Below are 24,605 nucleotides of genomic sequence, written 5' to 3' on the forward strand. Positions count from 1 at the left end.
GTTGCATCAGGTCCTGTAAATCTAGCACCGTATAAATGTAAGTGAAATTACCAGGAAAGTTAAGCAACAGAGAAAGGCTGGTTATATTCTACATTCATTAGTGGTATCAATGAAATAAAACTGATTTCTTTAAGCAACAAAACTAGCAAGCTTTTCACAATCTTTCAGTAAAAACTCATCATGCTTTTTTTTTTCCCCAATCCTTCCTTCAGTCCCCACAACAGTACTTAGCAGATACTGATGTGTTGTTTTCCAGACAAATGAAGCTGTAACTAACAACAGCAATTTCTTCTGGAGCTTTGCCCTCAAAAGGCATAATCCTTACTTTGGTTTTAGAAGAAAGTTAAGATTTTATTTTAAGGTGACGAAACGGATGATACCGTATTCACAAAAGCAAACAAAGAAAAATCCCCGTTCTTGGCTCAAGAACATACTCTTAGGCAGATTCAAACTTTAAAAAGTCCTCAAAATTTCTTCAAAGCATAAGAAATAGAGCAGTTCTGTGGCAGGTCTACGCCGGAGCTTTATCAAGTAACACAAAGGCAGAAGCTGCGTCAATGAGTCCCACAGGCTGCTCTGGCCATACTCGTCCTGCTCGGGTAGGTTGGATAAGTTCCAATTCATCAACCACTAGATTGATTGTTTTTCTCGTGTCATGAGTGCATCATCCACAAAACAAGTAAAATACAAGCCTTAAGAAATTTTAAAAAAAGTGATTCCTGCTGTATTTACTTCACCTGTCATCATTAGGAGCTGCAATCAGCTTTACAACGTAATTACTTCTCTCAAGGTGTTACAATAGCATAAACAGGCCCTATCTGTAACTAAGGCCTGATTGTCCTGGGCACAGCACAAACCCCATAAACAACATGGATCTTGAAATTCCTGGAGTGAGCCAATAAAAAAGAGAAAGGATGTTTAAATGTATCACAAGGGAAAGCTATTGAGATGGTATCAAAACAATATAGAGTCTCCAGTATATTTTATGTGTCCAAATAACCACCAAGGGAGTCCCTAGTTTTCTCAGCTGTCTCATTCAATCCAAACTACTGTCTGAAAGCTATTCTAATATTCGGACTAACCATGAAATAATAGATTATGAAAGTGCGAAGTTCAAATGAGCATTATGGGAGTGCTGGCAAATTCACCTTACTTGTGATACCTCCACTGCACACCAGAATTTTTTAAGTCTTGGTCTAGAAGGAAGTGGGTCAAAGGAGAATGCGAGACACTGCTGGACCATGCCAAAGGAGATGACCTGATGATGATCTGGTGAGAGAGAATGGAGTGGGGAAGAATGCCATCCTATTATTTGCAGAAGAAAGTCAAGTGTGTCTGTAAGGAGGACTTCTTAATAGTTCTGTGTGAACGCTTTCTTTTCAGTATGAAAAATACCCTAGAAGCTCAAATGCCAACAGTCAAACTCAAAAGCTATATGACTTTCACAAACATAAGCTCCTGTTTGTCTTACCAGTGTGATACTCAACACCTGTCTTTATTTTTCAACTGTTGGAGTTGTAAAGTTTAGAAAATTTTATTCTCTATTCAAAAATTTAAATAAAGATCTCTTTGAAGGCACAAGAGTGAGTTCATATAACAAGAGTTTGTTTTTCCCATAAATCCTTTGTTTGATAATGGATGTATATATTGATGGAGGAAATGGGCGAAGAAACCCTGTAGTATTTTAACCTTGATAGCTAAGGCCTACAGCAAAAACAAGGACTAAGGAGGGAAGAGAAGAGTCCTCTGAGGACATCTGGTGCAGCAAAGAGGAGGTAGATGAAAAGAACCAGAAGACAGACCTAAACCAAATTAGCTTTGGTTGTCTTGTGTTATTGTTCAATAAACATTTATGGTAATGGAGGGAGTCCTGCCGAGCAGTGGAAAAATTCACGCTGCAACAGCATGTAGAAGTTTCAGTCAGCATGTTCAAATGTCCCTTGGTTAAGCTGTCACTCTATCTTAGGTCAATTGCACCTAGCACAGGCATGGAAAGGTTAGTCTTGGACAAAACACTTTGTTTAAGAGCCTCCTACACGACATGTGAGAGGAGAGGTTGCTTAAGAGTGTCCTGGGAGCTTAGAAACTGAAAAACTAGAAAAGGAGTTAAATACTCCTCTATGAGTTAGATGACTATATGAGCTCTTAATGATACAAGGTCAGTTAATAGAGCTGAAATAATACAAATTATTTGAAGCTCTTGGGTTTTGCCAAAATGACGTGCAGCAAGGAGTGGAGTGAAGCATAGCTGCTGGTGCAGCTATGGTGGAAGGTGTGGCAGCAGCGAGGAGAGGCTAATGGAGGCCCTGGGAGGAATGGAGGCAGCCAGTAGATGCAAATCCCACCACACCTCAGCCTGGGGCTCATCACCCAGCAAAACTAACTAACCTGAGCTGTGCACTAGATACTCCTGCAGGGGTGGGAGGAAGAACAGCCAGCTCCCCAGCCAGCGTATGGAGGGAGGAACGAGGGCTGTAAACTTCCATTAACTATAGGTTTACATTCAAAATGAAGTCCCGTGCACTACCGTATTTTGTCACCTTGTTAAAGATTTTTCCTTCTCTAAAATTTTGTTTGTTAAGCAAATTTTTTGTCATAGTAAGTAGAAAAAATCAGCTTATGGTGCTAAATCTACCCTAGGCTTGTAGGGAAGCTTGTAGGTGCATTAGGAGTGACTCCCTCAAACCAAATACCAACTTCTGTCGCTGCCAGCCACATCCCAAGAGAAGGGTTGTGCGCTGCCGGTTAGGGATATGTGTTACTGGTTGTTTTGGCTTGAGGCAGACATCCCAGTGACATTTCATTTAAGGAAGATGCAGAAAAGGAACTGAAATGAGAAATTTCCACTGTACCTCATTAACAGCAAGTCTCCTCCTCTTGCTAATTACTTCTAGCAAGTGTTCAAAATAAAAAGACGTTGGTGTCAGTTCATGAATAGTTTAAGTAGAACTGTGATGAGAGTGTTGCAATTTGTGTTCGGCATATAGCATTCAAAGGTTATCGATGCCTTCTGAGACATCATTAAAAAGTTAGTGCTGAGATTCATTTTCCCCTATACAGGCTCTAAGCCTCCAGAATCCGAAATCTCTGTTACCACAGGGTAGAAATTGGAGTTGATGCAATGAGTTGTCTAACTTGCAGCTATATTTTGAATGCCTGGTGAAGTAATTCTTCTAATTGAAGTGCCCTGTTTCCTTACACAGCCAAGGGAGCAGAGAGAGATGTCTCTGGAGTTAACTGAGATGTCTTATCTTGAGCAGACAGGATCTCCCTCTGTGCATACCTCTGTCTCTTGACTGTATAAGGAATTTTCTCACATACTTTAGGAAGATTGCTTCACCACGCATTTAAAATGTAGGCACAATTAAATGCTGTATTAAGCAGATGTGCTCCCACCCTGTGATTAAAGAGCATTTTTTTTCTAGCAGCAATAAGTACAGCTTCCACAGGGACACCTACACTTCATTCAGTTCTGAGGTAATAGATAACCAATCACAGTAAGACTTTTAGTATGTGTAGCAGATAATCTACTTACATAATTTATGCTATTTAACAATCTGTGGAGTCTTTATCTATAAACACAGAGACTTTTACATGATTTACAAAGCAAACATATGACCTGTTTTACAGTACCTGACTCTTGCCTGGAAAAATGTTTATCAAACTTTCTGAATTCTATGGCTGAGAGTTTGCAGAAATGGGTCTTTTGGAGACATGGACCCAAACGGGCATACATCACTCCTCTCAGTTATGGGATTCATAGACTAAACACATCTTCCTTTGGTGTTAAAAATGTCCAAATATTATCAGAGTCCCTTTTTTGTGGAGTTTTGTTATTTTTTACATGGAGACTTCTGACTGCACCTTCCCAGTCTGTGGACAAATATTCACATACACGGTGACTTGCTAACACATGGCTGCTGTGGTTCTGTTTATCTTTCAGGTGTATTTTTTTTAAACATGGGATAATTCTTAGATGTTGTGTTTCCAAAGTCATTCCTGATTGCAGAGTCAATAATTCAGGCTTTTGCATCTGAAAGAATTTTAATGAGAAATTAACTATAATGGCTACTAAAGTTACTCAAAATCAACCTGTGATTCCAAAGAAAAATTCTTCTCTCTGAGACAATAACAAAGCTTGACTTAGGCTCTTAAATTGTACTGCTGACAGAGGAGCTCTATAGAAATTTCCAGCATTTACAGACATATTTTATATTCCATATCTGAATAAAAAGACAACATTACCAACAGAATGGCAGTTTAAACATTAAAAAACATTACGAAGATCATGGTAACTTTTCGTTTCAGTACTCCAAAATTATTTTCTCTAGGGATTGTTGAGATACTCAATTTTGATAAGGAATAATTTTTGCTTTCTATCATATTTATACTGCTTTCTAAAATAATATGACATGGATGACATTAGGAATAAGCATTGCATTGTAAAAAAATGTTAAAGTCCAAGTGAAGTAAAAAGCAACTGCAGTCAAACAAAATACTTTATTGAAATGAAGTGTTCAGATATCAACATGAAATGACAGATTTGAAATGATTTGACATGTTTTCACTGAAAATTTCACTGAATTTGTGACATTATTGTGAAACATTTCCATCTCACTGAGGCTATATTTTGCATAGAAAACTAGTGAAGAACTGGTGATTGCATTTTTAAAAGTCCTGTTTTGAGCAGGAGCAAACAGGTGGCTTTTATTATCAGCAACAAACAACTTTTATCCTGCAGCACCGCTTTCCGAGAAAACAAGAACTGACCCATGAAATGTGAACATCATATTATTGTATTTAAGATTTAATTAACCAATTAATAATTTACTGATATTGCACGTATCAGTAATCTTTGGTCTGTGTTTTATGGTAACATACAGGCTTCTGTTCGAACCAGTGGGTCCGTGATGTGCGTCTCCTGTGGGGGGGAGTCCTGTCTCACTTCTTGTCGGCCTGCAAGTAAGTGAGCAAGCTAGTCTGAAGCTGATTTTCCTGAAATATTTTCCGTGACATTCTTATTAATAAAGCCTGTACTCTTGTTAAATCTAAATGTCTGTAACTGTGTTAAATTTATAAAATCCACTCTCTCTTTCACTCTTTCTCTGACTCTTTGCCAGTTGAGGCTCTGCAGGTGCTAACAACATGCAGAAAACCAGGGCCTGCCGCTGGGAAGTGGGAACCGTTAGAAGACCAACTGGAGGCATTAGGGAGAGTTTTAGTAGTTAAGCAGCAAATATTTTTTTTTAAATATTGATTATTCAGCTCTATAGAAATGTACTGAAAAGAGAAATGAAAATTTAGGAATGGTTCTAAATCAAACTTTTAAAAAAGTTAATTCAAGATCAGCAAAAATGCCCTTCCTGAATGTATCTTTTAGCAAATTTAGTTGTTGCTTCTTTACCTACACCTCAACATCACACATAACCGTGCACAGATGCCCTAACTATGTATTTACTTTAGTTTTTAAAGGTAAAGGCAGAAAAAAGCTTATTGTAATCTTTCCAGAGGCTCAAATTGAAATGTGCAGAATTTACCTACTTTACATGCTGCTAATATCAAGTATTTCAAATTTTCTAATGATCATGTATTTACAGAGGAAGTGTAAAATGATCAGAGTAAACTAAGAATGGAAAAGAAAAAAATCCAACAAAAAACAACACAGCTAGTCTTTATTCATTTGAAAATTGTAAGGGAAAAGGTGGAGAGCTATACACCTAAAAAATCATCTTTCCTTTGTGTGGATAACAGATTACCGAATAACAAAGCAAAATGAGACAATACTGCCAATAATGATAACCTCACCCTGCCACTATCTTTGAGCTTATACAGCTATAGCTTAAGTAACATGGGCCAGCTAGTATGGAGTAAGATAAGAAGGAGACGTAAGTTACTAGTGTAAGTATTTAAATTGCATTAATTAAACTTACTGTGACACAAGAAGATACTGATTCAGTCTATCCCTTCCCCTTCTTTATTTCACATATATGGCAAAATTAGTAAGCATTTTAGTAAGCACTCTAACACATATGTGCAAATATATGTATGAGACCTAAACAGAACCAAAGCTAAAACAAAGTTAACCAAAGAGTGGAGAGACACTGGGGTTTTGCTGCGATTTCTCTATTAAAAACTCTCAATATATATGAGGTAGAACATGCATTTACAAAGGTGACTGTCTACTAATTATTATAGACTGCTACAATCCTCTGCTACTTAATTGCATTGTTGCACCAGGGTTTTGCAAATTACTTAAACTCAGGACATACTATTATTTTTACAGGTATAATAACTTCTGCTTTTGAATCACATACAGAATCAGGGATTTCCCTTCCACATCTTTGAATGAAACTGCAGTTGATTCAGATAACATTTTTATTTGGTTCAGGAAAACGGGAAACTGTTTCTCATTGCTCTTTGTGCGCCTAGAATCTAGCACAGTGAAACTGTAAGTGACAGCCTTCCTAAAACCAAACTCTCCCCTAGTTGAGATCCTATTATGCAGTAGATAGTTAGACAATGAAATGTTTGTGCCCAATGCAGGCTGGTTGCATGACTTCAGGGAATCTCTCTTTGCTGCTAGTTGTAGCCCAGGCAACAGTAGGTGTCAGAAACAGGCACCATAAGCACCAGCAACATGTCTTCACTTACAATCAAACAGCATCAGCGCTGCAAAATGAACAGGAAAAAAAAATGGTACCCTGGGTGTTCTGTCCCATGTGCTATGGTAAAAAACACAGGTGGATAAGCACACAAAACATATATGCTGGCAGATACTCTCTGGTTCTACCACCTAACTCAAAACAGGTATTATCCACAGTCTTGCCAGACATTATTCTGTAGCATAAACTTCAAACTATAAGCCTCTCTCAACCTCATTAGTTATTAACGAAAGAAGATAGATGGTTCTACCAGGGAAGTTTCTTCCTTGATGATACATAGTAGGTTCCCTCTGACATGACTCCATGGACTGAGCACTGATGCCACTGAGATGCCTTTTGACAGTACATGAATGAGGATCACAGTATTATGGCAAGTGCAAAAGGAATGGAAATGCAGAAGATAAGCACCTTTCATTGGGGAGAACCTCAAATCCAACTGGCATAAACTTTCTGATTTTCTGGAGAAGGTCCACTTCAGAGGCAATCTGGTGACCATGAACAATGCAGACAGCTCTGAGAATGAACGTGCTTTTTCATTTCCACAGATGATAACACAGGGGTGGTACCAGGGGCTTGCAGAGCACTACACCAAGCACTGCTTAATCACTTCACTTTAAAGAACCTTTCTCTGTTCGTTACGAGGCATTTCTAGATCTACATTTGATCAAACACTATGCCATTTTGAAGCTCCTCAACAACTCCCAGCTTAGTAATTATCTTTTGTTTGCCAATTTTCCTTTCTTTACACAATGAAAATTATTCAGCATCGACTTGTTCCTACCCAATCTTGTGTCTTTGAGGTTAAACTAAGTTACATTATCGAAAAGGCTGCTCCAGTCCTTTACGAAGTTTAGTTCTAATGTATTTTATACTCACTTGCTTATTAATGCCAAGAGGAATTACTGCTAATAATTTTTGGTGTTATTTTCAACTTGAAAAAAAAAAAGTAATCTTTAACTCTTGAGCAATTAATTGTAAAAGCAATGTAAAAGTACATGTGTTCCTATTTCACTTGTCCTCATTCTGCATTATTTTGTTAGTTTTAGCTGCCATTTCTGGACTTCGACTGGATGTTCTGAACAACCAGACCTGACTGCTTACTCATGGAGCTCTGACCTCAGCCCTAATATAGAATTACAATGTCCTTTAGTAATAGTGTGAATAAAGGTTGAAATGTTAGGGATGGGTGGTAAGATAAGAAAGGAAGACAATGCGTTCTTGTTATTATTATTTTGCGGGATATCAGGCAAGTTAAGAGAAACACAGACAATAACTAGAATTGATAGCATCAAAAAACCCCACAAATCCATGTTTGCTCCTGTCAGAATAGAAAACTCCTTGGTGGAGAACTGATTCATGGTTGATTGAGACACATAGGAAAGAGGAAGTAGATCTATTACCCCAAACCAGTATTTTTAAATAGTTTAAATCTAAAATAATATATTAATGGTCCATTTAAAAACCAGCCCACCCTTTTTTCCTGACATTTTAAAAATAACATTTATAAGTTGCCTCTGCTGCTTGCCATCAAGCTTACCTTGTATAGTTGTAGTGTAAGGGTATATGAAATGCAAGAGCATCTGGTTCATTGAATTATTTGTTCATTTAATTAACTGGTTAAGAGTTAACTAGTATAACAGAAATAGAAACCAACAAAACAAGTGATAAATTCAACACAAAAACCAGAGTATAATACAGACAATGACAAATACCTAGACTTTAGCCTCTGATGAATGGGCCATTAAAGGACCGGCTGCAGCGGCCTCGAGGAGGGTCAAACTCAGCTTTGTAACTGACCATAAGGAGGGGAAAACATCATTATCAAGAGTATTATGGGATATTTGAGGGGGTTCATGGGACTTATGGGAAATTCAGAGTTATTACAGGATATCAGAGGGGTCTTGTGAGATTGTGTAAAATTTATTATGGGATGTTTAGGGAAAGGGTAAAGGGTGGGGAAGGGATCAGGGAGGAACAAGCACGGCAAAATGGAGAGGAGAAGGCAATCAAGGGGCTGGTCTTGTGTAAGCAGCGCTGGTCAGTATGCTTATGCCTGGGACGGAGACCCTGGAGTCTCCAGGTGCTTCTGGCTGGGCTCCAGTGCCTGGACCAAAAGAATCCCCAGACCCTGGAGGCTGCTGGATTTAATGCCTCCTGTAACATCAACACAAGAAATAGAAAGACCCGCCTGATCTATTTTCATCATGACCCATATTCACCAGGACAGCCAGAATCCAAGCACTTGTTATGTCTGAGGTAAGTTTCTTGACCTTGAAGCTGTACCTACCAGAACACTGTTGTAAAAATCAGGAATAAAACAACAGATCAGTTACGGTGGCTATTATTTGCTCCAACATCTAGTAGAGAATACGTTTGGTAACACAGCAAAGGAATCTAATAAAACTTGGTTTTCCTTCAGGGAGACTGAAATGGTAGGGACCATGAGAAATATTTATAGAAATGGAAAATTTATGGAAAATATAAAAGAACCACTGATTTGGAATTGTTGCACTAAATCAGTATTGCTTTAATGTTTGCTATTACAAAGAATCAATGAAGTGTAATCAGGTGTATTATTGCAATTTAACTAGGGACAGAAATCATATGCAACTATAAAAAACATTTCACCCTACAGATGTCTCTCACTGTCTCTATCTCAAATTAAAAAAAATCATGCTTTGGATTTAGGTTAAAAAAAATTAAAAAATATGAGAGGTCAGAATTTTTATTTCAGTGCATGAACTCTTTGGAAAACAAACGTCTAAGCTAGAATTTCTTAAATGACTGTAGGAGAGGATTGGCATTTCAAGAAATAGAAATAGTAGTTGTTAAAAAAAGTCTGGAAGAGTACCATCTGAAAATAATTTACGAAGGCAGTGAATATGTTGCCTAAAACATTATACTATCAAATATAAAATTATGCAATACATGTCCTGAAGGAAAAAATGCTTATTAGAAGGCTTATGAAGTCAGAGATCTATTGAGATATTTTTCCAGCAGTACTTCAGTAGGCCCTACCACCTTCATGATAACTTCTTAGCATTACTAAATTATATTTCAAATTGACAAGAGAATCATTACATGCTTGGCTATTGTTCCTGCAAACCTTTCTAACATACTTAATATATTAATGCATTTACTATTATATTTTGCAGAACAGAGATTTAGCAGTGATAGATTAGCTCAATGTAACACAGAAGTTTCTTAAGTGTTTGCCATATTTTGTATGAACAAGTAACATTTAATTATTAACAGCATTTGTCTTGCCTATACAAATCTACAGTTCAGCTAATTTTGGATGTACAGGTTTCAAATTAGATGAATAAAACACATTCTGACATGAGAATGAGCAAGGATCAAGTGAAGTTTTGGAAATATCAAAGGAACTGTCTTCCTAACTCATTTTTGTCTTGATTCTTTTGCTTTTGCATGCACACAAGAACTTTAGTATTTTTAGAAGAAATGCAGACATCCTCTGATTCCAACTGGGTATCTATATCAGTGAACCAAACTCATGAATTTTTAACTGTCATGGAAAGCAATACCCAGGTATCTCCATTTTGGATTCTTTATGGAAAAGATTCTGAATGTCAAAGTTCTGCGGAGTGATGCATTGCTATTAATCTTATGTTTCAGTATGTATTTATAACAGCTTTTTTTTGAAGAAACCTCTCTATAACTACTGGAAAGTATGTCTATTCAGGTGCAAAAGAAAAAAAGTTTCTTTGGGTCTATGCCATAACAGAACATTTTAAATTCTGATACTATCAAACTATAACAGCTACTCAAAATCATCTAATTAAAAATATAAAAAAAGAAGAGACCCTGTAGAACAAAAAAAGATAAGCAGCAATTTGTCTCAGTTAAAAGGATGTATTTCAGGCTATTATCTATCACATTACTACTACGAAATATGCTTAAATATTCTCCAGCACACTCACCTCTTTTTGACGGTACTTAATTGCCAGTTTCAATCTTGCAAGATCATTACCACTTTGTTCTTCTATCAAGCTATTATCATCTCTGTAATTAAGAATAATTTCCAATTCCCTGGAACTCCGTGTCTGATCCAGGAGATCTTTAGCAAATTGCTTGCATTGCCGTGACAGTTCCTCATACTCTGACTTAAATTCATTTTCGACTTTACTCAGCTCCTGCAGCTCCCAGCTCAGTTGGAAAGCAGTAAGGAAAGGATCCTCGCTGGACAAAGCAATCAACGATGGGCTCGCCAGAGCCTTGTAGATATTGAGTCTGGATCGAGAGTGGCGGAGGCTGTCCACATCTGAACTCGAGACACATTCGACGCAGTTACAGCGGACCTCATGTGGCCTGGGCACGGAGACCCCTTTCTGCACAAGGAGCTTTATAATTTCATAATTGTTGGTGTGGGCAGCCAGAATAATGGGTGTGATATCCGGTGTAAATTCTGAAAACTGCTTGTCCAGAAGCACTGGTGGCACCTGTGAAAAAAGGCAAAAACCCTTACAGGCCTCTTCTTTGAACAAGAGCTATACAAAATTAAGCTACGAATAGTTTACCAGGTAGGACACTTACTGATGGATCTCTGCTTCTGGCCAGAGTTGCAGGAAACACTTTAAATGTAATAATTCAATTAGCTAAGATAGCCTCTTTCCAGTTAATAGATTGCTATAAACAGAGTCTGATTTTTCATAAAACCTGTTTATACATAAACAGCCCATGGGCAACGATTCATTAGAGCAAATGATTAGATAAACAAGGAAGAGTCAGACACAAACGCTCCTGGCGGGTCCCCTGAAGTGCCAGCTGTGAGCAAGATGGAAATGCTTTCTCATCTCTCACTGGTTAATCTCAATTTTATAGGCAAGACAGAATCATGGAATAATTGTGATTCTCTGAAAGAAGCGGCGAACGGGACACACAGAAGTTAAGAGTTATAAGATAAAATGGTCGAGTAAATGAAAAAGAGAATGTATGTTTTCTTAAAGAGAAGGTAGGAAATATGACTGCATAGACTAACAAAGATACCACTGCAAAGAGCTTAGTATCTTAAGGCTCAGTTCTACGTTCACATGCGCAAACACACATACTCTATAGGAAAATGGGGGAGTTGGTAGCACAGGGCCCCAAGAGGAAACACTAGAAGAGAATCTGCGAAGCCTCTTCTGGTGTGCATTTCTGTATTTTCAGTCTTTTGGTGTGTTTCTACAGTTTATCAGAAGACTGTAAGGTCTTTAATTTGAAGCTTGCTTCTTTATTTTACAATACCAGACTCTAAAGTCTTTCCCAGATGAAGACAGCTCATTAGACTAGGACAATGGAGCCAAATAAGTGCAATTAACCAATGTCAGTCAAAAAAAATTGCATTGGCAGCATCACTTATGGGCTGCCTTTGGCCATAGCTCAATAACCAAGTACAAACTCAATCCACATCAGTGAGGTGTTTTGAGGGATGCTCCTTTAGGAGGAAGACAAAGGGAAAGCGTTTGACTAAAAGTTATCTGAAGGCTGGACAAATAGATGGCCACTGGAGGGAGGAAAAGATGTTTGACAGAAGTCTTATGAAAGCAGAATGACCTCATTGCCAGGCGGAAAAAATGTAGATAGCTAAGAAGAGAAGTTAATAGAAGACAGGTAAAGCATGTGAGAACAGTGTAAAAATGAGCTGAAATAAGCTATGTTTAGAGCCTTGGGAGGGAAAGAAGTGGAGCAAAAAATTAAATGCACAGAATCAGTGGAAAAGAAAGCTAGAATGAAATTAAGCTGAAAAGAAATCGTAGTCTGTGGATCTAAATCCATATATAAAATCCACTGATCATAGATTTTTTACTCCCTCTTTCTAATGAAGACACTGTGTATTTTGTACATTTTTCATCTGTTTTGTGTGTAAAACAACTCATGTTTGTTCAACGGGACTATGTCCACATATAAGAGCTGCTATGTGTGTGGGCTGTACAACAGGGGCCTGAAGCATTAATTAGCTGAATGAGAGAATTACTTTGGGAGGTGGCCACTTATTCATGTAATATGGGGTGGAAAGTCAAGACTGGAGATCCAGCATTTAGGATTGTAATCACGCGTCCCTGGGGAAACAATCCCTGCCTGGCCGGAGCGTATTTCTGACCTCAAGAAGCTGTGCCGGATTCTGAGAAGGTATGTGGAGTCAACTGGCGGAAATCCCTTTTCTCCCTTCCCACGCACTCAAACAGGCACGCTTGGCTTGGCACTGGGTAAGGCTGGCACGGAGTCCGTTTTAGAGCAGGGCTGTGGGATGCCTGAGGGAGCCCACCCACTCTCGCCACCCCACGCAGAGGGAGCAGTCGTCCTCACAGTCCTCCCCACGGGCCTATGGGAGATGCTTGCAACCAGGGGTTGTGAGCTGAGCAGCTCCTGAGAAAGTTCTCTTCTGTTTTCCTCTTCCTTATTCTGAGGTACAGACAGAAAGTAATGCCTTCGTGTAGTGTGTGCAGGCATACAGAAACAGAGGGGTTTAAAATGACTCAGGAGGTAAGGAACGCAACTGAGAATATACCGAAGGTAAGTATGGCTGGGGTGGACACTAAGGTGGAAGAACAAGCAGGACTGCACTGTGCGCAGTCTCAGCTGTGGTCAGGACGAGAAACACAACCTGGGCATATATCTTCTCAGAGGACTCTCTGGCTATGTGCACACTGCTCTGTCAGGTCTCTCCCAATGCTGGAAGCCCCCTCATCTGTCACCTCCAGGCTGAACACTGTGCAGAACCCTCCTGGGATGCCCACGTGCCCAGATCGCTTCATTATTCCTGCCCAGTGTGAACATACATGTTTTCCCACCTGTCTGTGATGTCCGTGGGGAAAAGGAGACCTGTTTCCAACCCCAAACATCACTGGTTATTGTAGTCTTAGATTTATCTTCTCTTTTACCTCATATTATACAGAAAAAAAAAAGAGGGCACGTGCATGCACACACACACACTTTTCCTGCTCTCTACATTGCAACTGTGGTCAATGCTTTTGAGGCTAGAAAGAGATGAAAATGGCAGTAAAGGCTCAAACTTCGCATTAGTAGAAGTGAGCTTTTGGGCTGTCATAGGTCTGAAAAAGCTTCACAGGGAGGGATGTGCTGTGCTCTGACAGTGCCTGCCACAACTAGTGAGACTCTCCCTTAGCCCTCCCTTAGCCCCCCGGTCAGGGTACCAGGGAGTAGAGGTGAGAGCTGGAAGGGCAGAAACCTCAAGAATACAAAGCTGCAACTTCAAACTCACCGACTGCTCAGACTATTCCTCTGTCACTTAGCATGTCATTATCTTTGTACTTTCTGACAGTACTAAACTAATATTTGCTTCAAGCCCTGCCACAACTGAAGGCTATCTTAACATGTCATTAACCACAATCTTCTCTGAAAAATTAACAGAGACACAAGCTTCAAACAACATGGCATTAGAATGATTGACTTGCACGAGGGGTCCATTAACTCAAAAGCTGCTTGTTTTTCTCAAAGCATATCAAAACCTTTCATCTTAAGGTAAGTCAGCTACAAGGCTAATGCACACATTTTGGAATTCATACCATCAGAATTTACCCAAATATAGAACCGGGTATTAAATCATTTCAGCCTCAACTTACAGAAACATTTAAACTTAAAGGGCAAACCCTAAGACTGCAACCTTAATTACATCATGAATTTAACCCCTGACCCTTTCTTCCTATTTTAAGATTTCCTACTCATTTAAATCAAAAATATACAGAATGCTAATGCAGCAAGGTCAAATCATTCCCTCATCTGCAGCATAATGAAGTACTTATCTTCTGAAGTTCTGAGTGCTCTCATGGCACTCAGAATCTTTCAGTATTTAACTGTTGACCCAGAGTACTTGCTCTAAAGTCACCAGATTTATGATGAATTTTACTTTCAAACTACTGAGAAATAATTCTCTCTAAAGAAGCCAAAACAAATAACCAGCACACACTGATATCAGCCACATAATCTGCATCTTTCACAGAACACTCACAGAAAACACATGAATCTTCCTTAAATCCTCAGAGGATGGGAAGCTACTAGGTCTTACAGTCACTGACTGTGACCGTGACTTCCCAAGGCTCAGCAGTGGTGTAAACATACTACACGCTTTGGAGTTAATATGCCAAGTGTAAGGCTGCTTAAACTTATAAAGGTCAAATGATTTTTGCCTTCTTGTGTTGAAATTTTTCTACTTCAACACTATTTATAGGGCTGAGCAAGGCAGTCTGGTGATTGTGTATACTTGTACGCATATCTGTATGGGGATGAGTAGACAAAACGAAAACAAAATAGAAGAGAAGAGAACAGCTCAAAGTCTGTACACTTCAGTGCCCAAGGACATGAGCTTTTTTGTCGCATTCCTTTTCCCTGCACTTACAGTAAAGTGGAATGAGTCAGTCTGACTTAGATATCTAAAAACATTTTTAGATACCAAGTGGAACAGCCCTCTTCAATATGTGTTTAAGTTCTCTGTATGGTCTGCATGAAGAGAAGCCCCTTTTCTATGACAGAAAGAGAAATCTTGGCTAAATTTATGCCAGTCAGGTCTGAGACATTTTCTGTCCTTATGACATCAAGGTAGAGAGACTGATTGTGGATGATCTCTCAGATATCCAGGAAATAAGAAAAAGATTACAGTCAGTTTGGAAAAGGAGGAATGGAAACCCCAGGTGCATCCATTTCTCCATCTAGATTTCTCATAATGGCTCTCAATATTTTAACAGAAAGACTAAAAACTGCAATGCCTGTTTTTAAGTACTTTTTAAGTACAAGAGCTCAGAATCCAGGTAAACCAAGCTATTTCCTTGGACAAATGGATAGCTTGCCTGTTCTAGTCTCTGTTTATTTATTTACAATTATTTTGCCTTTTGCTTGTAAAGGAGAGCAAATTCTGCAATGGCTGCAAGTAGTGAGGTGAATAAATTTCTGAGTCATGTCAATCATGACAGCATGATTGGAGGAAAAACTTAAAGCAAAGAAAAAAAGGATATATGTCAGATAACAACATTAATACATATGTCATCTCATGCTGAGCCATATTATATAAGGAAATTAATGTTACAAAGGTGTATCATCAAGCTCATCAGTTGCTTCAGCACTATTGTTCTATAGCTGTCACCAGCAAAACATCTTGAAAATGCTGAACTCTACATTTCAGTACAGCCCACAGCCCACAATCCAGGACTATGCATATACAGTTTTCTGATTTACATTTTCGAATTTTTTGAGTTCTTTGGTTTCGTATTATTATATCAGCTGAAATACATCCTGATTATGATGACGGAAGTTGTTCCACCAGGAAGAATTCAAAAAATCCTTCTACCCCAACTCCTTTCACATGCACTGTCACTGATAAACTACCATATAGCTTGAATAACTTGAAGATATAACTTCCGGAAAACTTGAATTCAGTTATCACACCACTGAAGGGGTCTGTATACAGTCTATCCTGAAAGACGTGCTGAAACTATCCTCACAGGACTGCAAAAACTGCAGGTCTACAATGGTCAACCCAGATTTGGTCAAAAGTCCTTTTCTCCACCACAGGGTGCTCGCTGGCTTGTTTTTTGGCCGTTGAGAGCGTCAGGCAGGCAAGTGGATGGAAGTTGCATGGATGTTATACGTCACATGGAAGTTGTATGGATGTTTCTTACATAAACTATATTAAGACCTCCAATTAAAATGCTATTTGCTAGAAAAATAAGGCCATAAAACCTCCCTCTTGTGCTAAATTATAGGATGTGGTTCACAGCAAAATGAAAGGACTGACTAGCCAAAATGAAATCCTAACCACAAGCTGAGACTTTGTGGTGGGAAGGTTTCTTTGGGCTGCAGCTTTGAGATGGAAGCATCTTTTGTCAGATTCCAAATTATGTTATGAATGGAAAAAGTGGAGGATTCCTTGAGGGGAAGAAAATAAATCTGACTTAAGGCAATAACAGCTGGACAACTGGACCTCAAGATGTGGGTTTTGTTAACACTTCTGCCACTAACTCTAGGTTTCCTAGGAAGATCAACTCTTTCTGCTTCTTTTCCCAGTTGGGTACACCTTTTTGAGCAAAGGTTTTAGCAACCCAAGGTGTAATTCCAGTTATGAATTAATGCCAGGAAGATATAGCAAAAATAATAATTAAATAATCAGATATTTTTGCGTGAACATTTTTAAACAAAAGATTCAGGATTATTTTTTTATTTATTTGGAAACCTTACTTTATTCCACAATTTGCCTATAATTTAACAATAAGAAGGACTAATCCCCCAGCATTTTTTTTCGGATTAAATTATTGTGATTATACTATTTTATTATGACAATTCTATTAATTTTATAAAAAGTCCCTAATATTTTCTTACAAAATTATTATATTTCAATGCAGCCAAGAAAGGTGTATAACAGAGAGAAGCTTTGACAAGCAACTGAGAACAGGTATCTAATTTTAGATAGCTAAAGATGGGTAAGGTAAACACTCCCCTTAGCATACAGATCAACAAAATTTATTCAGCAGACACAAGCCATATGCTGAACCAGCTCAAAATGTGATGGCCGTGCTACCTCATGCTAATACTAACCCACAGGCCACTGCAGCTGACGCCTCCTAACCTACACTGCTGGGATACAAGATGGCTGTTTTTCACAAGTACTGGATTCGTCGTTCCGGCCAATTTTCCGGGGTTTGTGAGAAGAAGGTATGAACAGTTAATGCTGAGTGTGTTACCCTTAGGAGTCTGTTTTTTGTCCATCTCCTATTGGCAGGGCAGGGAGCTGCCATTTTTGCCTCCTTGCAAGAAGCCCTTCTCAGCATACACCACGTGTGTCATAAATATTTCCAAGGGTCAGGGATGTCCTGACAGTAAGCAATGTCCTTACTTGCTGCTAATACGCATTATTGTTAGCAAAGGATAACTTCCCTCCAGTTAGAATAGTATTTTATTTAATAGCACGTTTCTTTGTTTTGCTGAAAATTTACTTTCAGCTTTGCTGGGACACGACCAGGAACAGGGATGTTGCCGCAGCTAATATAAAATTGCTGTTACTTTCAAGGAGGCTTCAGTGCTTGCCTTTCTGTGTATATGGGAATTTTGCAAAGTTAAATTTGTAAGTTTGAGTTGTTTTCATTCTATTTTTTCCAAGTACAAGCCGAGTTTTCAAAATATCAGAGTTTTTACCTTTTTTTTTTTTGTCAGTTACACTTAACCTACCCTAAGATGTGAGCCTATGGTTCTTTAATGCTTTTTCATGCTCATCCTATTACAGCTGAATCAATTTGTGTGTCACAATAGTCACAGCACGGACTGATGACTTCCAGTCTCTCTGCCAGCCACACTGCACAAAAGGCATTAATGTTACATATTAAGAAAAAGAATTACAATAGCATTAAGTAATTCACTGAAACCAACATCACTTTTCTAAACAATGAGGATGACTTGCATAACCGCGTGATACAAATAACACTATATACTTAACACATCTGCAGAACATTCGAGCCAAACAGTGTGAAAGAATTCAGCAATAGAAGCACAGGACACCAGGAAGGAACTTGTCAGAAGGTTTTGTTTCCCGCCTTGAACCCGAAGTATGGTAACTACACCTAGATCAATCCCCGCAGATATTTAACCAATGTGTTCTTAAAGCCCCACAGTTGTGGGTGGATATGTCACACCACTTCCAGACAATGTTTCTGATACTTAAATTTGTTTTACCTTTGTGCAGTTTAAGCCCATAATGTCTAGTTCTAGAAAATGTGGACGCAGAGAACACATTATTTTTTTACTACTGTTTCAGTTTTCTCTTTTAAACACTCATTCCTTCAGACTGTCCTTATGGGGAATATTTTCTAATTTTCTGAACCTTCTTATTTGTTTCTGCACATTCCTTACCACTTTTGAGTATCACAGAGGACAAATTCATGTATATCTTATAATTTGTGCTCATTCTGATGTGACCAAATACATTTACTTTTGCACAGTGATATGATATTGTCCAGTCTTGTTCTGTTAGTCTTGTTTTAACTCCCCCTGCAGAACTGTTATCTTAATCATTTTCAATTCCAATATATACTTGGTTGATTATTTCTGCTCTACTTAGAACCTTACACTTTTTCTTACTGAAATGCTTTATTTTTTACGGAAATAATTTCTCTTGTTTGACAAAACAATCCTGAATTCTAATTGCGTCCTGCAAGAGCCTTGTGATCCCCCCAGCTTTGTGCTGTCTACAGATTTAACATGCCCTCTATTTCATCTTAAATGTCGCGAATGAATATGCTGATTGGGATAGACCCCTGCAGAACTGCTCATCTCATCCCTCTGTTTGAATGATTCCTCCCATTTCACTGAGTACTGTTGGCAACTACTCCGAGTGTGGTTTTCTTAGACTGTATTTTGAGTGACAGTTTATGAAATCTTACCAAACTCAGGCTATATGATATGTACTGCTTTTCCCCAACACAGAGAGCTTGCTATCTGGTGATGAATGAAAATTATATTGTTATGACAAGATTTGTTCTTGACAAATCCTGGTAGGCTGCTATTCATGGCTATATTTTCTTCTAGGTGCTTACAAGCAGAATATGTGCTTATTTCCTTCAGGATCCTCTCTGGCGTGAAAAGGTATAGATTTCTTTCATTTGAAAAAGGAGAATAGAGAATGGAAAGGAAATGCTGTAAAATGAATTGATGACAGTTTCCAGACAGAGGAAAAGATAGTTGATTTGATAGATTTGGGACATGCATTTGTTGCATGTGACCAATGACAAAAGGCTTCAGCACTTTAATTCTCTTTTTTTTTTTTTTTCCCTCCTCCTTGTATCTCTGGGAGTTGATCAGAAATACAGCCTGTACACAAAAGTGGTCATTTTCAATTAATGTTTTCCTGTGAGCATTATTAGCCGATGGATAAGCCCTTCCTTCAGTCAATGTCAATAACTTAAACAAGGGTGGGAAATGACTTAAAAGTAGACAATAAAAGACTATGAGGATATTCTGAATTTGTTTCCAGCTCCAAAACTCATACCTGCTCTCTCACCACATATCTTTTTGAAACTAGGTAGAGGACAGTTTTTCAAGTAAGAGTTCTGGGTATTGCTTGAGTGCTTATAATGAAAAATTACAAGCAAACAGTGCTGTTTTCACTCAGGGACAGTGAAAGAAGAAAATGAAAATGGTCTGGAAAAATATGAGAGCTAAGAAAGAAAAAATATCTTATTATGGAAATGATTAAAGAAGAACTCAAATTATTTCTTTCATATGATAATAAAGCTCATATATGCCTCTCTCAAAGTTTATGTGATGAGCAAAGCCAATACTGAAACTTCCTGAATATTCAAAGTAGACCTAGTGGGGTCCTTTCCAAGTGAACGTTTTCAAATGGATGCACAGATACTTTTCTCAAACACAGAATGGTTCACAAAGGCAGAATCATTTTAGTGAAGTTTATGTCTGATGTTCCATTTCCTGAGAACCCGTGTCCCTGGTCTGATTCGACAAATCTGTAAAAGCTCTTGCTTTTCCCTGTTTTTTGCCTTCTCCCAAAATGGCTTCAATAGTTAGCTGGGGAGGCAGGAGGAAATGGGCTTGCTTGTCCAGTGAGGTCTTGAGAGAAATGTTGGAAAAAAGAGTTCTTAGAATCTGAGCTAGATCTTTTGTTTTTCCCCGAGTTTCACGGATCTAGAAACAAGAAAAGGCGTCCCACTGGCTAAGGAATGAGAAAGGAATGTGAAAAGGAGCTTTTGCAGAAAGAACAATAACAGACTGGTGGCTCTCTAGGTATCAGCAAACTGCTTAGGAGATATGAGCACCTCAGAGGGAAGGGCGGGAATTAGCTAAACTTCTTTACAGCTGGTTGCAATTATTTAGCATTGCAAAGTAATTTGAGATATCTTCACGGCTGAGAAGTAAATTTCGTTTCTGAGAAAATTAAAAGGGTTATTTATACACTCAAAGAACAAAGTGGGAATCAGGCAAATCTGCAAAACCATTAAAGAAAAATGCTTTATATATTTTCAAAACATTATGAGAAAGGAATATAAAAGAGTATGGCAGGGACATAGAAACCCCATAAATCTGCAGAGGATGCAGATAAATGTCATAGTAAGCTGTTTCATAAGTATGTTATTCCTGGTATGTGATTCGGTGGTTTGTTATTTAGCAGCAGCTCTAGTTTTTGAACCATACTATAAGTTTTCCAACTTTCACAGATGAAAAAAAGGACTCATTTCTGAAGAAGACAGAGGAGACCAAGGTTCATGCAACTATGCTAGTAGCGGAGAATGGAACTTCCTTTGAGCAGCAAAGGATTGACGAATATTATTAAAGCTTAATGATATTCTCAGCTATGTTCAATTCCATAATAATAGACACTTTATGATCCTCCTCCATACATATAAGAATCAACAGAACAATCCTACTGCTTATGAGGTTTTGGGAATATGTAGTGGTAAAGAACAGAAGATTGCCAGAAATCAAGAATTCCTTTTGAATTCCCATTGCAAAGAGATCAGTGGAGAAATGGGAGAGGTGTGCATTATTGCAACCTATCCTGTGCAGTGAAAGACTGGGAGGAGCAGAATAGTTAATTGGAGGTAGTTTAGAGTAGATTGTTATAAAGTAGCCTTTGAAACTGGTGCCATGGAGAATGGATTGGTTCAAATCCTTTAATACTGTGAGTTGTTCTTGTTTCAGGTTAGTCTGATTTTAGCATTGTATTCCTCTTGAGCTTACTACTTGATTACAGTTCTTGACCTGTACCCATCTTATACACATGGTGCATCCTAGTAATGAATGGGTAAAGGATTATTCCTTATGTGTTTTAGGATACTGAAAGTTATTTCTTTGAGCTTATGTAAGGATATTTTTGCTCAATTTAGTGCATGGTAATTAACAGAGACTTAATAAGCAGAGGTTTAAATGAGCAGGGAAGAGAAATTTCATCTTGTCAGCCAGCTTGTTTTTACTTAGAGTTGATGTCACAAAGCTAGCTGGTAGCAAATAAAATGGTGGCAGACTTTTTTGCATTCTCTGCAAATATCTATCTGTGTCTGGGCAGTACACAATATGAAATGTAAAGCTTTGAGGGTGGGTATTTCAGGTTTCCTTTTTTTTCTGCCAGAAAGCCTCAAACATTGTGACATTTATCTATAAATTTAGATAATATTTTATTACCAATCCTCAGTAACATTTTAGTAGCTGAATTGAAAAGGGAAATAATTTTGCCTCCTGCCAGCCTGGGGTGAAGATGTGGAAGATATGGATCCTGGCACTGGCATAAAAGACAATTAAAACACTCTGTTAGTACAATATGTGACATGTGTATCCTCCGTCCAGAAACCAGTTGGTAAATTGACAGGCTAAACTGGTAGTCTTCTAAGAAAAGTAAGCCTCTGTAATCACATTAATGGACTCTGTCAGTCACCCCATTGTGACTTTTCAATTTGTTGAGCTTTTCCAGCTGGATGTTAACAGGAAGGAATATTAGAGATACTGCATTCCTGCAAGTCTCCTAGAGGAGATGCATGATTGAGATCTGAAAAAAATTCTGCAGTGTGAGCTCAAAAATACTACTAGATACCAGAAAACTCATACAAAAAGAGGGTATTATGAGTGCATCAGCCTCTTAAGAAGCTTTGATGAACATTCCTAACATTAAAACCAGAGGAAATCAAATCATGATGCATATAGTTGTGTAGAAATCAGATTTCATAAATTTCACTGCTCACAGAACAATTTTACAAGGGACACCCTATGACAAGAGCAAAATTGATGGTGAAGTGTTGAGGACCATACATGAGCGAGTTTCTCAACAGTGGCATGTTTCTGCTTTTTAAATTTTCATAGGGCTTTCCCATGGCTAAAGATTTGGAAAGCCATTAATTTTAAAGATTATTAGGTATGATTGCATGTTTGGCTCTCAAAGACTAATGTTCATTTTGAAAAAGTCCTTTGAATTCTGCTCTTCCTTACATACAACTAATTTAAAAGGTATCTCCTTTATTGTTGCCCAAACAATTATATGAAACACTGAACATGGATAGGCTACTATATCTATTTCATCAGTAAACTGAAATATCCCCTACACAGCCTCTCCCATTCATCTCTGCCTATCAATATTCTAAAACCTGTCAGAAAATTCTAATTAATTGATGCCACTGGGAAAAAAATACTCAGCTACCCACTCAGGCAGCTAGGAGTGGGAAGAACCTACTTCATGACCTCACATTGCACTTCAAGGCTGTGTACTTCAAGCCCGACAAAATAGCTTTGCATTGCCTCCTCCATACTCACTACTAGCTAGACTGTCATTAATCAAAACATTCAGAAAAGGCATTTAGTTCATGAACTTCTGTGGGAGACATTTTCAAAACAAAAATGATGCTTTAATCTCAATAGACGAAGAGCGTTACATAAATGATTGTGACTGATATTTTCCAAAGTTACTGGAGCAAGTGTTTTAAGATAAGAAAAACTACAAGGCATCATGCAGTGCTCATAAAATCTGTTTCTTTCTGCCCCTGCTTCCTGAGCATAAGTCCCAGTTCAGTAACTAGGTGAAAATTCGAAATAACATCTTAGAACAAGAGGTCCAACATCTTTGGAGTTTAAGTCCATTGCAGGCATGCTGGGCCCAAAACATGTATATATTCCCTGATCTTCTCTATGATGACCCACACTGTTACCAGGAGGAGGTACAACCCTGACATAGCAACTTCCCCATGAACACTGTTGGACTGTGGGACAGTGCAGGGCTGGGAAGATGGTATCATCCCACAAGGTCTGGAAGAAGAATAATGGACCAAAGCTGACTGAACATTCTGCACACACTAAGAGGAGCCTGACTGAGACTGAAGTTGGGCTATGAGTGCAACTCCAGAGAAGAGCACTGGCTTTGTCTCAGAAACCTGTGACTCCTCAAAGGGCAATTTCAAGAAGTAAGAAGATACTGACAGACATGAAAGGGTGATGAGGCCACGCATGGGGAACTTCCTAGGAGACAGGAGCTCTGTCAGAAGTGCAGGATCTTGGCTGCCAGCATCTCAGGAATGGAGAATGACTCTTTAGGCTCTCTGCTGCTTTCATGCTGTTTCATGACTTTTCACCTTTAGACTTTTTATCTATGTCTGGGAATGCTGCCAGACTGAAGGCACTTTGCCTACAAAGCTCTCTAGTCTTGCTGTCTGTGTCCCTTCCCAGATAGTTTACGTGAGTACCTGAACATCCATGAAGCAGACTGCCCCAGTGGCCTCAAACTATACTGTATAACATCCTTGATACGTTCCTCCTCCTGGCTGTTCTCCTACATCCTTTCATTCTCTCCAAAATTATATGGCAACACTGCTAAAAAAATCAGATGTTGAGACATGTTTTGGCATAAGACCAACCATTGTTTATTCTGATCAGGACTCCATGCAGTGGATTCAAGTGAAAGACAACTTGTGTTGTCAACACCTCCTGTTCTCTTCTGACTTCCCCCATTACAAATAATTATCAATCAGATAAATGAATGAAGATTTATAAAATATAACTTTAGCTTGTCACAGCAAAATAAGGTCCTTTTTCTCCCCACCTCCCAAAAAGTCCCAAGATAGCAAGCTTTCCTACTGATCCACCTGGATAACTTTTCCTGTCCAAGAGTTCACAGTGGCTGCTAAAACACTGAGTGGCACATTCCAGAGCAAGCTCTGAGGTGATGGTCTGCCTGTCATCCAGATCAGGAGGCTGGTAAGACCTCCCTGTAGGTTTCTGCTAGTTCTTTCAACACCCAGATGTGGTGTGATGGACTGATGCATACCTGGGAGAAGATGCTGCCACCACACAACCTGGGACCCGGGAACTCCAAAATGTCCTGGATCCTCTTGTTCACACATGGCTAAAATCTCCATGACAAGCATTGTGCATGGGGCACACAGCAGCACTAGGATTTGTTTGGCTGGGTTAGATTCCTGGATTCACATCTGGTGTGTAAAGTATCAG

General features: G+C 38.7%; 1 protein-coding gene across 2 annotated transcripts in view; it reads right to left on the reverse strand.

Annotated features, from left to right (window-relative positions):
* TRPC4 (transient receptor potential cation channel subfamily C member 4) overlaps window positions 1-24,605 on the reverse strand; it is a 158,795-nt gene that overhangs the window by 66,244 nt on the left and 67,946 nt on the right. For both annotated transcript variants that reach the window (XM_054188031.1, XM_054188032.1), the window contains one exon: window positions 10,604-11,122. In XM_054188031.1, coding sequence (XP_054044006.1) covers window positions 10,604-11,122 — 519 coding nt within the window. The remainder of the gene's footprint in view (window positions 1-10,603; window positions 11,123-24,605) is intronic.

Source organism: Rissa tridactyla, chromosome 1, assembly GCF_028500815.1.
Source record: "Rissa tridactyla isolate bRisTri1 chromosome 1, bRisTri1.patW.cur.20221130, whole genome shotgun sequence".
NCBI classification, from domain to species: Eukaryota; Metazoa; Chordata; class Aves; order Charadriiformes; family Laridae; genus Rissa; species Rissa tridactyla.